The sequence below is a fragment of the Cornus florida genome, unplaced genomic scaffold (genome assembly GCF_030987335.1).
Source record: "Cornus florida cultivar Cherokee Brave unplaced genomic scaffold, ASM3098733v1 CherokeeBrave_3.0.0_Hap2_Chr10, whole genome shotgun sequence".
NCBI lineage: Eukaryota > Viridiplantae > Streptophyta > Magnoliopsida > Cornales > Cornaceae > Cornus > Cornus florida.
The window spans coordinates 109810787-109825925 of NW_026775580.1; the positions used below are offsets into that span (position 1 = coordinate 109810787).

General features: G+C 36.7%; 2 protein-coding genes across 2 annotated transcripts; one reads left to right on the forward strand and one right to left on the reverse strand.

Moving 5' to 3' along the window:
- The first annotated feature begins 170 nt into the window (after nt 1-170).
- LOC132277010 (pectinesterase inhibitor 3-like) lies at nt 171-1057 on the forward strand. The gene has a single exon (XM_059778699.1). It carries the CDS (start codon nt 256-258, stop codon nt 847-849), a length of 594 nt encoding a protein of 197 aa, XP_059634682.1. The 5' UTR covers nt 171-255; the 3' UTR covers nt 850-1057.
- A 939-nt stretch (nt 1058-1996) lies between these two features.
- Nucleotides 1997-13987, reverse strand: LOC132277009 (3-oxoacyl-[acyl-carrier-protein] synthase II, chloroplastic-like). The gene is made up of 14 exons (XM_059778698.1): nt 13213-13987; nt 11960-12165; nt 11680-11883; nt 10666-10776; nt 10468-10563; nt 10242-10287; nt 10079-10158; nt 9574-9642; nt 9391-9475; nt 5849-6003; nt 5679-5759; nt 3314-3373; nt 2784-2941; nt 1997-2400 (listed from the first exon to the last, which is right to left on the reverse strand). The coding sequence occupies exons 1-13, from the start codon at nt 13604-13606 to the stop codon at nt 2825-2827; spliced, it is 1704 nt and encodes a 567-aa protein (XP_059634681.1). The 5' UTR covers nt 13607-13987; the 3' UTR covers nt 1997-2400; nt 2784-2824.
- Nucleotides 13988-15139: the final 1152 nt, after the last annotated feature.

Below are 15139 nucleotides of genomic sequence, written 5' to 3' on the forward strand. Positions count from 1 at the left end.
CCTTCTTATCCCATCTCTCCTCTTCCAATACTGCCCTCACTTCAACTACCAAATTGCCATCAACCCAAAAGAATGGCACCGTAATTATGCCCCAACTTAAAGGACCCCACTGAATTCTGGCTTTCTTATCCTACGCACCCACCCTTATTTAACCAACCACCCCCCACTCTCTGTGTGTGTGTGTGTGTGTGTGTGTGTCTATCCCTGCCATCACCCCAACAGAAGACAGTAGTAACAGAGAGGGAGATAGATAGAATGGCACCACCGTGTTTCTCTCTCCTCCTCGTTTTCTTGCTCACACTTTCTCTCTCCTCCCATTGCTACTCCGCCTCATCAAAAAAAGCCGATGAGCCAAAAGATCTGGTCCGTTCATCATGCGTCCACGCCAGTTACCCTGACATCTGCCTAAAAACCCTCTCGTCGTACGTGGGACCAGCCAAGACGCCGAGGGACCTAGCCCAGGCCGCCGTGAAGGTGAGCATCTCCCGAACCAAGAAAGTGTCGGGCTTCCTGGCGACGCTCAGGAGCGGAAGCAAGAGAGAGAAATCGGCGCTGAAGGACTGCGTGGACCAGATAGCAGATTCGGTGGACGAGCTGAGCATGACGCTGACGGAGCTGAAGGAGCTTCGCGGGGCGGCGTTCAGGTGGCACATGAGCAATGCGGAGACTTGGGTGAGTGCGGCGCTGACGAATGAGGACACTTGCCTTGATGGGTTCAGGGACATTGATGGGAAGGTGAGGTCTGATGTGAAGCATAAGGTCACCAATGTAGCCAGAGTCACCAGTAACGCCCTCTACCTCATTAGTCGCCTCGATCAGCCTCGTGGGAAACCCATTGGGAATCCTTGAAGATTGGACGGTTGTGATTTCGTTTGTTACACTATTATGTGATATATACACGCATGCTTGCTGCGTCTATGTATGTGCTGTGTTTCACTCTCTCTGTTTTTCTTCTCTTCTCTATTTTACCCTTCTATATGTGTCTGTAATATATTACTGTACTATAGTACTTGTTCATCAGCTATAATGATATACTAAAGTTTCTCTCTTTCCCTAATTACTTTTTTTTTCTTCTCTTTCTTAAAAAATAACTATAGAGGCGACTTTGATTTTTCACCTCAGTAAATAGAACAACTACTTTGATTTCATCTTCTTTGCTTCTTTGTTTAAGCAGGTAATTTGAATTTACGGTATCACGAATTATCGTGATCTAGAATTTGTTGTGAGCCCAGCATGGATCTGGTGAATGAAGGCACAACATGGTAAATGAAAGATCTTAATCTTAAAAAGCTGTTGTTAGATTCGTAGATTTTTTTTTTTTTTTTGAAGGTAAGTTAGTAGTATATATTAAATACAAAAGAATACAAATCATTTGCGAATGAGGCCCACGATTGTGGACTGGCCAGCAAAAGCAGTAAGGAGCTACAACACAAAAGAGAACAAAAGTAAAACACCACAGGCCCAAGCCCAACAATATAGCACAAGACATTCGTAGATGCACACGCTTTAGTGGTGAGTAAACTGTAGTTGCACCATGCATTCATATATGAAAATACTTGAAATCAGTTACTAGCATATGAAAATAAATAGTATAAAAAAAAAACAGTTACTATTTTTTGTTTTTTTTATTATAAAGTTATAGTCGTCGCCAAAATGCAAAAATAGACTTGTCTTCTTTGTATCACTATTTATTATTGGTCCACATTCGGCTAGACCTAAAGCTAATTACAAAACTACCCTTATTTTAATTTGTCGTGAGTTTTGGGTAGTAACTTCCTCTTTGAGGTAATGTGATTGGTTTGATCTGTTAACCAAGTGGTACCAGGTGTGGATGGACCTCCCAAATTATGCATTTTTCTTGCCCTATGCTTAGTAACCATAGGGTGACATGATAACATTATTTTTCCTTACGGGTCCATCCGCAACAAAACATAGAAAAAGTACTGAAAGCAACGTTGTAATTAGGGCCACAATGGACATCATTTCACTTCCATGATTATAATAATAATGCAACCAACTTCTGCGCAATATAACCAACATTTCACATGTCCAACATTGGCAAATTACCAGGTTAGAGTTTGATACAATCGTTCGTTAAAACTTCACTGGACCATCTACTTGTACAAGGAAACAGTAGTTGAACTCAAGCATGGCTCGTATTAGACCGCCAGCTGAAGCCCTAGTGTAACTTTTTAGGAGGAGGAGAAAAGGATTAAAAGGAGGAAAGGAAAACTCATCAAAAAGCAGAACAGGAGTATCATCATGGTAGCCATGGGGGAACTCTGTATTTGTCCCTTCCCCAATTCCAGAGGGCCACCTCCTCGGTCTGTCCAAACAGTTTCATTTCTTCGGCCAGTCATATAGAAGATCAGACACAACGAAGAAGGATACCGCAAGAAACTGCAAGACACAGCAAAGCCAATCAACTCTTACAAGTCAAATATGATCAGCCAATTAAAGTTTTCCACTAATACAGCTAAAATTCTTAAAATATTTCATGGAAGTAGCTTGAACCCAAGACTGATGTAGGAATAATTCTTTCTACGTGTCCTGCAAACTGAATCTAATGCATATATCTTCTTTTTTTTCTTCTAATTTTTTTATTCAATGAATTCAAACTGAATATCATGAATAGCTCCCCTCTATTATCATGTAGCAATAAAGAAACAAATAATCGAAGTATGAGCTTTAATAACGATAACGCTACCATCAGTTTGGTTTTATATCATACTCCAATTCCAATGGTTACTTCGAAAAAAAAATACTAATAACATGCCAAATACCTTGGTACCATCTGATCCCAAGTTGGAGAAGTCCACAGGATCTATTTGTAAGGAGCAAATAAGATTGACGAGTTATGGCCACCAAAGCCAAACGAATTAGACAACGCCACCTTAATGTCCAGCCTTTCTTTCTTTGGGCCCACCAGCACATTTGTGTCCTGATTAGATGCGTAGGCATAGTTTTAGATTATTCAATGCCTTAAATCAATATGATAGTTTAATTGATTTACAGAAATCATCCCACATATCAAGTAGCCAAAAAAAAAACACCAAATTATAAGAAAATCGAAATTATTCAACCATAAGTGTAATTGAATGTCCAAAAAAGAAAATAGAACTTTCTTTCCCTTTAGCAATTGCTGCCCAAGTCCCTATTGGAATAAGCCTACTGTGAAAGAAAAAAAAAAGTAGCAGCTTAGATGACCTTTTCTATGGCTAAATGAGACATTACAACATGCCACAAATATCAGGTTTAGATGACCTTTTCTATGGAATGCAAAAAAAAATTTTAAATAAAGAAGAAAACATACCACGCCTTTATCAGGGTTTTCAAGATTGATGTTTGGATGAACCCACCCAGTCCGTATAGCCTACATGATTACACAGGATCATGTCAACAATCATCAGAAACTTGGCGTCAAACCATATAAGTTTCAGCATCAATTTTGATAAATCTATTATAAGTTTGCAACTAAGTGGTGAAAATCAAGAACAAAAAACCAAACAAAAGAAGGCATATTTGATTTTGTATTACACGTATTAACAAAAAGCTACATATAAAAAAGACTTCGAAACAAATCACACCAATACAACAATACCACACCGGTGATAGAAATGAATGCAATAGCTGAGACATGATTTCACCAAGTGAAACATTAGAGATTCTTGAAAGATTCTATGCCAGATTATATTATTTCCCTAATCTGGACTACTAACCTGCATCCAATAACTAAGTTTGTGATTGAAGCTTCCAATAAGTCGAATTACAACCCCATTTGTTTAAATCATATCCCTCACCCAACGGGAACATTCAAAGGCAAAATTAGAGGACATAAAGACCTCAAAAGATAATTTACCCTCCAACAAATCCCTTATATTGCTAGAACTTCAGATATCATGATATCATGAAAATTAACATGTTCTGCATTGTTTTTAATTTTTATATGAAGGAAAAAGCTCAAGTCAATCAGCTGGAAGCATAATCAAGGACTGGAGTGTTGAATTTTTCTGTAGGATCTCATGTTATCAACTTTGTTGCTTTATGGCTAGCCATGAACACGTTGGGAGACTCGTGCATTTTACTTTTCATCCACATTATGCTACAACACATTTTAAAGACAAAATATATAAATTGGATAATACCTATAGAGTTCGGATAGACAAAATCATATGCCAGCACCAGGTGTCTAGCTTATGTGATATCACCTGCTCCCCCCTCTCAAGTCAGATGCAGGACTTGAATCTCAATAGGATAGAATTATGCAATTTATGGGTAGAGGGGATCTCTTCCAGTCATATATAACTTGCACCTTCTGAACGTTAATCAACCCCCCCCCCCCCCCCAAAATAATAATAATAATAATAATAATAATATAATTAAAAAAAAAGAGACTTAAAGTAGAAGGGCATGTTTGGCTCAGTTTTCTAAAAATAGTTTTCAAGAACTCGGAAAACAGTTTTCCAGAGAATCATAAAAGACTGTTCTATAACAGGCCTTTTTCAAACTGAGTTTTCAGAGAACTATCAATCATACAAAATTCTGTACTGTTTTCTGATTTTCAGTTCTCTTAAAAAATAAAACTATTTTTGAAAAACTAAACCTTGAAAAACTAAACCAAACAGGCCCTAATATTTTTTCAAGAATCTCTCAATCCCATTCCATTCCGTAAGCTATATTTCAAGAATCACATGTACAACACAAGTTCTTTAAATTTGCGACACTGAACTTGATTGAAGTCACAAGGTAGTCTTTATTGACAGCAGAAACAAAATACCATTCTACTTGGGGTTGGCTGTATGAATCATATTTTTTCATTCCACTCTACCTAAGATCATAACCTAAGTCAAACCACATGTTATCATATCTTTTCACCCAACCTCAACCCATGTTAATTTTGGCCTCTTGGTCCCCCCTTCCCCTAGAACTACCCTCAATGTGGATCATGTCAGTCTTTCTAACTGATGCACTAAGTGGTCTTCTTTACATACTTCCAAACCATCTTAATCGATTTCTCTCAACTATAATTAAATTTAACTGATATTTGCTAGCATTTTGGACGTTTACAGAAAGTGAATGTGATCATCCTCATAATCCTACCACCACAAGATAATGGTAAATTTTATAAAAGGGCTAGCCAATGCACGTGGCTCTCGCCGTTGTGGGGTCAGGGGAGGGTCAGATGTATGCAGCCTTACCTCCGCATGTGGAGAGGTTGTTTCCTTGATTCGATTTCGTGACATGGAGGTCACAATGGAGCAACCTTATTGTTGTGCCAAGGCCCGCAATTGGACCGAGTGTAAGATGCATGAGATAACGCTCACATAATCACAGAAAAATATAATAATATATGTGACCTTTACCAATATCTGCGAATGGGAAAATGCTCCTTACCTTTGCCAACGTACATCCCCCTACCCACCCCACAAACAAAAAATAAAATTGAAATAAAGACGCAGAAGACAGCAGTTGGCTACAGTATTTTGTCATTAGCAGCTAGAAGGCCTAATATACACACATGTATATAAACTTCATAAGTTGCCCGACCTCCTCTTATTTACCAAAATAATAAATAAATAAACTTCATAAATCAGGAATTCCACTGCAAAAGTGATATATTAATTCAAAAAATATATATTTTGCAGTATTTTTCAAAACTTAATCCATATTTTAATTACCTGCACTGTAGCAACAGCTTCCACAGCACCAGCTGCTCCTAGTAGGTGACCGATCATTGATTTTGTAGAGTTCACTCTTAACTGTAAGAACAGTAACATTGTATCAAGCATGCATATGATGATTTTAGAAACAAATAGCCATAAAGGAAAATTATATGCATTTAAGTTACCACTGGATTCTGGCCAAAACAGTGAAGGAGGGCTTGGTACTCCTTGAGATCTCCTGACAGTGTGGACGTAGCATGTGCATTTATGTAGTTCACCTCTTCCTTGGACACTCCAGCCTGACCTAAGGCCTTCTCTATGCATAAAATGACACCGGCACCTGCTTATGGATGTGAAACAAGGGATATTATGTTATATATGTTGCATTATAGTTTCATAATCCATAATTAAGTAATTATTTTACATTCCTGATAAATGAATCATGCACACCAATTATTTTGCATTAGTACAGACGCAGCTAAAAAAATCATCCCTGGTTCAAATAATTGAACATCCAGAATTTTCTAATGTAACCTACATAAATATAATAAATTCAAGTAGTTTCCATCAGGATGTTAAATAATCTATGTTACCTGGACTCGGGTACGTACATATCCATGTGTCGGATGTGTCAAATTCCCAAATAGAAGGATACATGGACACTGCTAAAACCTCATACTATTTAATTATTTTATTTTATTTTTTAAAATAAAATAATGTCTTTGTGTAATGTTTAACATATGCATTTCACTCCATTTGAATAAATAATGCAATTAAACTGAATTATTGGGTGGGTTTTTAAGGTGCATCAGTGCATGTCCAACTAAAAGTTGTCGTCGTCATCATCATCCTTGCCTTTATCCCGTAGAGATGGGGCTGGGCAACTAAAAGTATCAGACACATGTCCCGTAACCATGTCCGAGTTTTGTGTGTCCGACACGGGTAATTCACTTAGATTTGAAGAGTTCATGTAACACAAGTTAAATTTTAGGAACAGAATAAACAACTTAAAGAGTAAAAAATCAATGTGCTAAATTATGATGTGTTATTCATTACAAGTGTTCTATAGGCATGGGCATTGTGATTCATGACTACCCTACAATAGGTCACAATTAGAGGTGTTGAAAAAGAAGCTGAAATTTTTTGGCTATGAAGCACCGACACGACTCTAAGGGTCGACGTACCAGTGTCGGACACGTGTCCGACACGGACACGCGTATCCCAGGCTTGGACACGTGTCCGACACGCTCTAACCGTGTCTTGCATATTTTAATATATTTGATGTAGCCGGACACCGATCGGACATGGCCAGACACCGATCGGACACGCACCGGACACCGATCGGACACGCACCGATTTGATTCCACTGTGCCTCTTCTTTTGCATTCTCATCTCAGGACTAAGATATTTCACCGTGCCTCTTTTGCCTGAAGTGGTGAAGGAAGAGGAAGAAGAGAGCCAGAGAGGAAGAAGTTGAGAAGGGAGCCAAACCTAACATGGTATCATATATATATATATATATGTAAAAATTGTGAAGATAGAGAGACCTAAGAGAATGATCGGAACGATGGGGTACACGAAGGCGTAAATTTGATTTTGATGTTGTGTTTATGGATCTCAAATTGTGAAGATAGATGAGGATCAGAGAAGCAGAGACGTGTTTGCTTTTGTGTTCAAATTGTGTGTGAAGATAGAGGGGATCGGAGAAGGGGATCAGATTGTGTGTGAAGATAGAGGGGGATCAGACATGGTCACATGGGTCACTGAAAAAGGAGAGATTGAGAAAAAGAGGGGTTAGATGAGACATCAGTGTTGTTTCTTTTACACACACACATATATATATATATATATTATTTTATAAATAGTAAATATTATATATATAATTTATATGGGTTGTATTTATTAATATATATAAGAAATTAAATAAAAGGAAATATTTTTTTTATATATAATAAAAATTATATTATTGTTTTATTGCCGTATCTGTGCCGTGTCCATGTCCTATTTTTTTAAATTTGCCGTGTCGCCGTACCCGTGTCGTATCGTACCCGTGTCTCGTGTCCGTGTCCGTGCTTCATAGATTTTTGGTATATCATATATGAAACATCTTGTATGCATCTCACTCAGAAATGTCATTATTCATTTAAAACTTCAAAAGAGTTGCTTAAATAAAATTTATAGAACGAGGTGCTATAAATACAAATGCCACAAAGCAAACAGTAAAGAGAATAGACTTTATTTGAATGAAAAATATCAAACAAAGTCATCCAATATTTCAACGATTTAGCAAAATTTCTTATTAAGAAGTAATCTAGCAAAATTCAACAATGCGTTTTCAATTACAAACCTGGGAAACAGTCTCTCTTACTCAAATCAAATGAAGTCAAAGGGAGAGATTGACTTTGTTGTAAAGCTTCTTTTTTTAAAAAAAAATAAAAATAAAAATAAAAATTATCATTTGTATCTATATTCATTCAAGTGTGAAACATCAAAATTCTAAAAAGCCTTTGTCCAGGTGTTGGTCTTGTCTGTGGGGCATTGGGAAGGGAAGACCGGAAAAGGCCTAAAGTTTGGTATTATTTGTGCACACAGTAGCTATTTCGAGACTTGAAACCATGTCCTCGTGCTTGTTAACCTGAGTTTTTACCATAGCATTAAGCAGTGGACCCTAAGAATCGATTGTGAGTGTTGGTCCATTCCTTAACAACTTAATTTGAACAACTGGTAGTCAAACATGGTTTTTGAGCTTTGGTTCTAGCCTTCTAGGAGGTCTTGGGCCCAAGTCTCTCCATCTGTATTTATTACCCGCTCTAGAAAGTTGCATTTTGTTTTGTCTGTTGCTTAAATTTTTATAAATGTTCCCAAGTACTTTATATACGAAAATTTTAGAATTTCAATTATCTAACTATGAAAAATTTATTATTTCAATTTTCTAACTATGAGCAGTGGTTTTATAGAAAATTAAGTTTAGATGCACACCAAAAGCACAAGGACGCGACAACTAACAATGCCTTGCACCATTACCCAAATAACTCAATAAACCTAAAGCCTTGTGCCAATCATTTCAGGATGGCTACATATCCTCTGCTTGTCAGTATCTTTACCAAGGGTTACCTTGACAGGAAGCTGACAAGCACAAAATCAAATGGTAAGCATAAGATAAAATAAATAAATAGATAAATTAGGATGCACGTTTCAATGGTCATAAGATTAAAGGTTTGACACAATATGCAGTTAATGCAACCTTCTCCTCTGAGCTTTGGACTACCCTAAATTGTATGTATAATTAAGTCTCTCTAGGCAAAGCACTCTAACTTGACAAATAGCTCAACCAAATACATTTTTGTCCAAAAAAATAAAAATAAAAAACTCACGTACCTATGTTAACCCATACACTAGCCTACGCAAAAAACTAAAAACAGTGGAAACAAGATGAGTACTTCTATATTAATGTCAACACACAATCATGTGATAAAGAAGTTTTTGCAATATAAATAACTCCAACAAACTTAGCACCACCCACTTCTCCCCCCGAACCCCCGAAAAAAAAAAAAAAAAAAAAAAAAAGGTGAGAGAGATATATAGAACCATGTAACCAACTAATAACAATGAGAAGAGGAAAATAAAGGGTAAAAAAAAAAAACACGCCATGCACATTTTGCAAGAGTTGAAGAACACGACATAATTAGATACATAGAATCATTAGTATGAAAACTTGGAATATTACCGTCAGGATGAGGCTCTGTCATGTGATAAGCATCACATGTGAAGCTTCCACCAAGGAATTCTGCATAGATATTTGCACCTCTTTTCTGCAAATTAAGAAAAAATATGAAATGGTAAGGAAAATACTAGCCTATAGGATTAATTCTACATCAAATATGAAATAAAAGACTTGCTATAAGCATACCTTAGCATGCTCTAATTCTTCCAAAAGCAGAACTCCAGCTCCTTCTCCCATAACAAATCCATCACGACTCTGTTGAATGACAAAACCATATTCTATGGTGACCAATGCTCATAATTAGATCAAGGAAAGAAAGAACCAGCATAGGGATTTTGAGCATAACTGTTCATTGACAGAATCATGATTAAATGAGATTGTTTTGTCAGAGATTTGAAAATTCTCAACAGTTCAGAAACACAAAAGCCAGAGCATTTCAGTTAAGAATCGTGTACAACCCATTAACCTTTAGAATCTAAAAGAAAACATTGAACTATAATCATGTAATGTCATTGTCTGGTTCAACTACAACCCTAGTGTATTATTTTTTTTCAAGTTAACTAAAATATCATGTAGGTGTAAATCAAATCATCAATTCCAATTTTGTTCATTTAAACTCGCTCTCCCAAAACTTTGACAATGACTGAAGAAAAGACAAGGAAACAAAAGCACGAGATTTATCAGACATTACAGTATCCCAAGGGCGTGAAGCTTTGGTAGGATCACTGTTTCTCTGAGAAAGTGCTCTGCATGCCACAAAACCTCCCAATCCTACACCACCAAAAATTATCATAAAAATCGACAACCTCAAGCTAGTAAAATAAGTATAAACTACCAAACAAAGGAAGAAATACCGATAGGTATAATTGCGGCGTCTGAGCCACCACAAAGCATCATTTCCTGAAAGTTATTAACAAATGTCAGAAAATATTGCAGTAGAACTCCAACTATTTCTAATTTAATTTTATATCATTGCTCAATTGGTCAAAGAAAAAAATAAAAACACCACTAACATGGTATACCGCATAAGAAAGTCCTACTGTTCCACTTTTTGACAGAGAAAATGTGTGAGACACTTACAGCTTCACCTCTGATGATGTGGTTTGCTGCATTCAGTATACAGAAGTTGCTCGTAGCACAAGCAGTAGAGATGGAATAGTTTGGTCCCATCCATCCCTGCAATTCAGCACGTAAACAAAAAGCTTTAAGGACACATTCAAAACTTTCTGTAACCCATCAGATGGATGTCAAGTTTGCAGCGAATTAATTTAAGCTAACCAGATCCATAGCGAGCATGGCAGAACCCATGTTTGTTGTTGCAAAAGGTACACAAAAAGGATTCATCTTCTTGTATGAGACCCTTAAAGCTTCTATTGCATCGTTGAAAACCTGCTTAATTTACAAAACAACCCAAAGGAAGGAAAGGAATCAGCGACCAAGAAATTGATGCTATACAAATATGCTTCCTACCCCCATCTGCAGGTATTGCGTCTCTCACATGGAGACATTGGAGTCTCGACATCCCCTTTCTGCCAGAAAAGTTTCCAAGAGGATCCCAGTACATGGGTAAAACACTGCACCAACGGGCCAATGGCCCAGTGATACCATGCCCCTACTTCTCGAAGGGAGGTCAGGGGTTCAAGCCTTTGTGGAAGCATGGGTGTGTGAGTACCAACAAAGAGAGAGAGAGAGAGAGAAAAAACTGCCACTGCCACTGCCATTCTACATTTTAAAATCTATATTACATGGACTTAGGTGTGTGAGTTGGTTGCAGGTATGTGAGATCAATCAAATCTCCAGACTCAAAATACCGGAGACATGGCATAATAATTTAATTATTTATCCAAAGTCAAATATTCACTCATTTTAAAGCAATGATGAAGCAAAAGAAACACAATAAGAGAGATGAACTGCTTAAGATGCATATCCGAATGTTGCATGTCAGTCCTACATCACACAAATTTTAAGAGTCCATGTAACTGAAAGGAGAGTGGCGGGAAGAGGGGTCACATGATCTATATGGACACATAGATGCATGGATCCATATATTTCGATCAGAAAAGAATCAAACAGTACTGTTCCTAATCATTTAGGTAGTTTAGGTGCATAACTATGGAATGCCTCTATCACTACATATAAAAATCACATAGACAGAAGATGTAACATGTGGTAAACACGTGTTAGATAACCACAAATTTAAGATGATTTAGCAGAAGCACAGTAAAAACACTTCTCTATGTTCTCCGATCAAATACAGTTCGCATTCTAATCTGCAGAAAAGTCAAAGGTTACCTTCATGCCACCCATGGCAGAGCCAATCAGAACTCCACATCTAGTTTTATCTAATTCATCCATTACATCTTCTGTAATTCCACCATCTGCCAATGCTTTCTTGCCGGCTGTTAGCATGTAAAGCATAAATTTGTCCATCCTTTTTGAAAGTTTTGGCGCAACCCAACCATCTGTTGAATAGGACTTGATCTCTCCAGCAATTCTCTGTATTTAGACATCTACAATCAAGATCTAAACCAGGAGCCCCCATGCAAAAGAAAAGATCATGAACGAGATATACCGTTGGATATTGAGTACAGTCAAAAGCCTCAATCTCACTAATGCCACTGACACCTTCAAGCAGATTATTGTAAAAGACATCTGGATCATGACCAATTGGGGTTTCCACACCCATCCCTGTCACAACCACTCGCCTTTGCTTCATAGGAGGTTTCTTTCTTTTTGTGACTTCTATTGCAGGTTGCATAGCTACAGCCATTGCTTCCCCTAAAATTTTACCATATAAATTACAAATAGTGTTTGAAAGTGTCGGTACAATTTGTGTGAGACGGTAGGTATGGTATATGGATGTGAACAAGTTTCAAACTACATGAGTCAACACAGTAATCTGAAACTATTTCCACGTAAACATTCAAACATTTAGACAATGAATCCTAGCACCTAACTGAGAAACAATTTCTTCCCATGACATGTGCGAACAGTCAATGGAATGGCTGGAAAAATATATATATATCACAATGGAATATGTTAGAATTACCAAGGGGCCGGTGGCCTAGCGGTATCAAGCCCTTACTTCCCAAAGAAAGGTCCGGGGTTCAAGCCTTAGTCGAGGCATGTGTGTGTGAGTGTACCAACTAAGAAAAAAGTATACATATATATGTCAGAATTCCATAGGCAATGCAACTATGTCTGAATTCCCAAAAATTAAAGTGGCTATGTCCGCATTCATATTCATGTTGTAGAACACAGATAGCTTGGGAGTCAGCAAGGCAGATTACAAGTGACAATAATAACCAAAATTAACAAACCAACCCCACCCACCCTCAACAACATTAAAAATAATAATAATAATTGGTAAAATGTAGAGGGACAGATGTGGGAAAAAGTAAAGATTTTTGCACCAATATTGAGACTGGAGTGCTATTGGATTACGACACAGCATTGCACAGAGCTATTTTACTTCATAAATAATTTGCAGACAAATTATCATCTAACTTGTAACTTTTTCTCCAAATTACAAATTTTGGGCTTCATTTAGTGCACATGCTCTTCGTCCAAGAAAAAATTGAATTAAACGAAAATCAATTTCCTAGAGAAATCCAAATCAAACTCAGGAGTAAACCCATGATTAGCAATAATCAAACCAAAAAAAAAAAAATCATCTAATAACTAAACTCTCAGATTTCCAAATTAAAAATATATATATTTAAAAGTATGCATTTAAAAATGCATAATCACCCACAACATCAACACCAACAGTCAACACAAAAAGCTCATAGATATATAGTATAGGATATCTAATAACATGATTACCAGAATGGACGGCTCGATTAATCCGCCTCTGCTTGCGAGTGACCAGAGCGTTTCTGGATCCGAAGAGTGAAGCAAACCCATTGTCACCGAATAAGTCCGAAGAAGTAAGCCCTTTGGAACTACAATACGCCTCGCAGGGCTCGAAAGCCAAGTAAGACTTCATCAGACCCTCAATGCTCGATCCACAGAAGGAAGGGATTAGGCCTCTGGGAGATTCGGTGCCACCGGAGATGCATTTGGACAAAACCCTCCGCTTACGAGCCCATCTACTCAACCTTCTTGGAGAAGAAGAGCGAGCCATGGTCGTCGGATTCATCATAGTGTGGTCCTTTTCACAAGCGACTGACATGCAAGCGGCCACGAGCCATGTGCACACAACAGAAGAAGCAGCCATAGGAAGAACCCACACCAAGAACCCAGAAACAAATGAAATCACTATATATGTATATGATGAATTTGCAGAGGGAGATGAAATTAGAGAATACCCAATAACACAAATGGTGCAGAGTGTGGTGGGTAGTGATGATCTCAGGCAGAGATTGAGTGTGTGTTGATAAGAGAGGGATAGTGGTGAGGTGTGGTTGGGTTTGGTGAATAAATTTCTCAAGAGAGAGAGAGCGCTCAGGAAGGGAATCGAATGAGTGTCATTTATTTGGATCTCTTTCTGAAAGGCTCGAGACGCCAAGCAAGTTTGGGCAAACAAAACACCCAAAGTGCTCTCTCTCTCTCTCTCTCTCTCTCTCACACACACACACACACACAGATTATAAAATAGTAGTATATGCAATATAATATGTAAGAATCTATGACCAGAAATATATAGCGTTTAATTATCATATATCACCAATAGAGCACTCCTTTAAGTGTAAAGACGCTACCGTACCTGCCATTTAATCTTTTTCTTCTTTTCTGTTTTATGAATAAAAGGCTAGAAGTACAAATTAGATCATATAATTCAATTTTCCTAATCGATAAGATTTTTTTTTTTTTTTTTTTTTTTTTTTTTTACTTTTTTAACCTTGGCAACCCACTTTATCCTTTTAGAGATTTGAACTCCTAGATTTAAATTTCATTTTTTGCATTCTTAGTACATATGTAAAATTTACAATGATGTACCAGAGAAAGAAAAAGGTGTTATTTTTTATAATTTTACTAATTTCAGCCATATTTTATGTATTAAAAAATAGAATTAATGTTTGAAAAACAAAAGTGAATATGTTGAGAAATATAGTAATGTGTTTGAGGTATTACAATACTATTATAGCATGGTGCAAAGGTAGAGAGAATCCACATACTTCTCACAGTACCCTCAAGAGAGATCATTATTATCCGATGCACTTGTTTATTTTTTAATTTATAAATTATAATGCATTAAATTGTAGATTATGTAGGCCACTACTTTATAAATATATTACCAACAGATTAGGTATCCAATAGAGCACTCCTTTAAGTGTACCTGCGCTTTTATCTTTTTCTTCCTTTCTGTTTTATGAATAAAAGGTTAGAAGTACAAATTAGATCATATAATTCAATTTTTCCTAAGCTATAAGATTTTTCTTTTTCTTTTTTAACCTTGGCAACCCACTTTGCCTTTGCAGATTTTAACTCTTGAAATTATACTTTAAAATGTAAGAAAGTGTGTTTAAGCTACAATTCATGATAAATTAGAAGTTGTTCTCTCTCACCAAATAAAAAAATTTGGTAAGAAATCACTTCAGGCTTACAGAGTGACTAAATATCCCCCTACAAACCATTTAATCAAAAAATGATTCATTTCTTACATTTCGAGGCACACATGAAAAATTTGCAATGATGTACAAGAGAAACAAAAAAGTGTTACTTTTTTATAATCTTACTTATTTCAGTCATATTTTATGTATTAAAAAATAAAATTAATGTGTTGAAAAGTTAGGATATTAAAAAACAT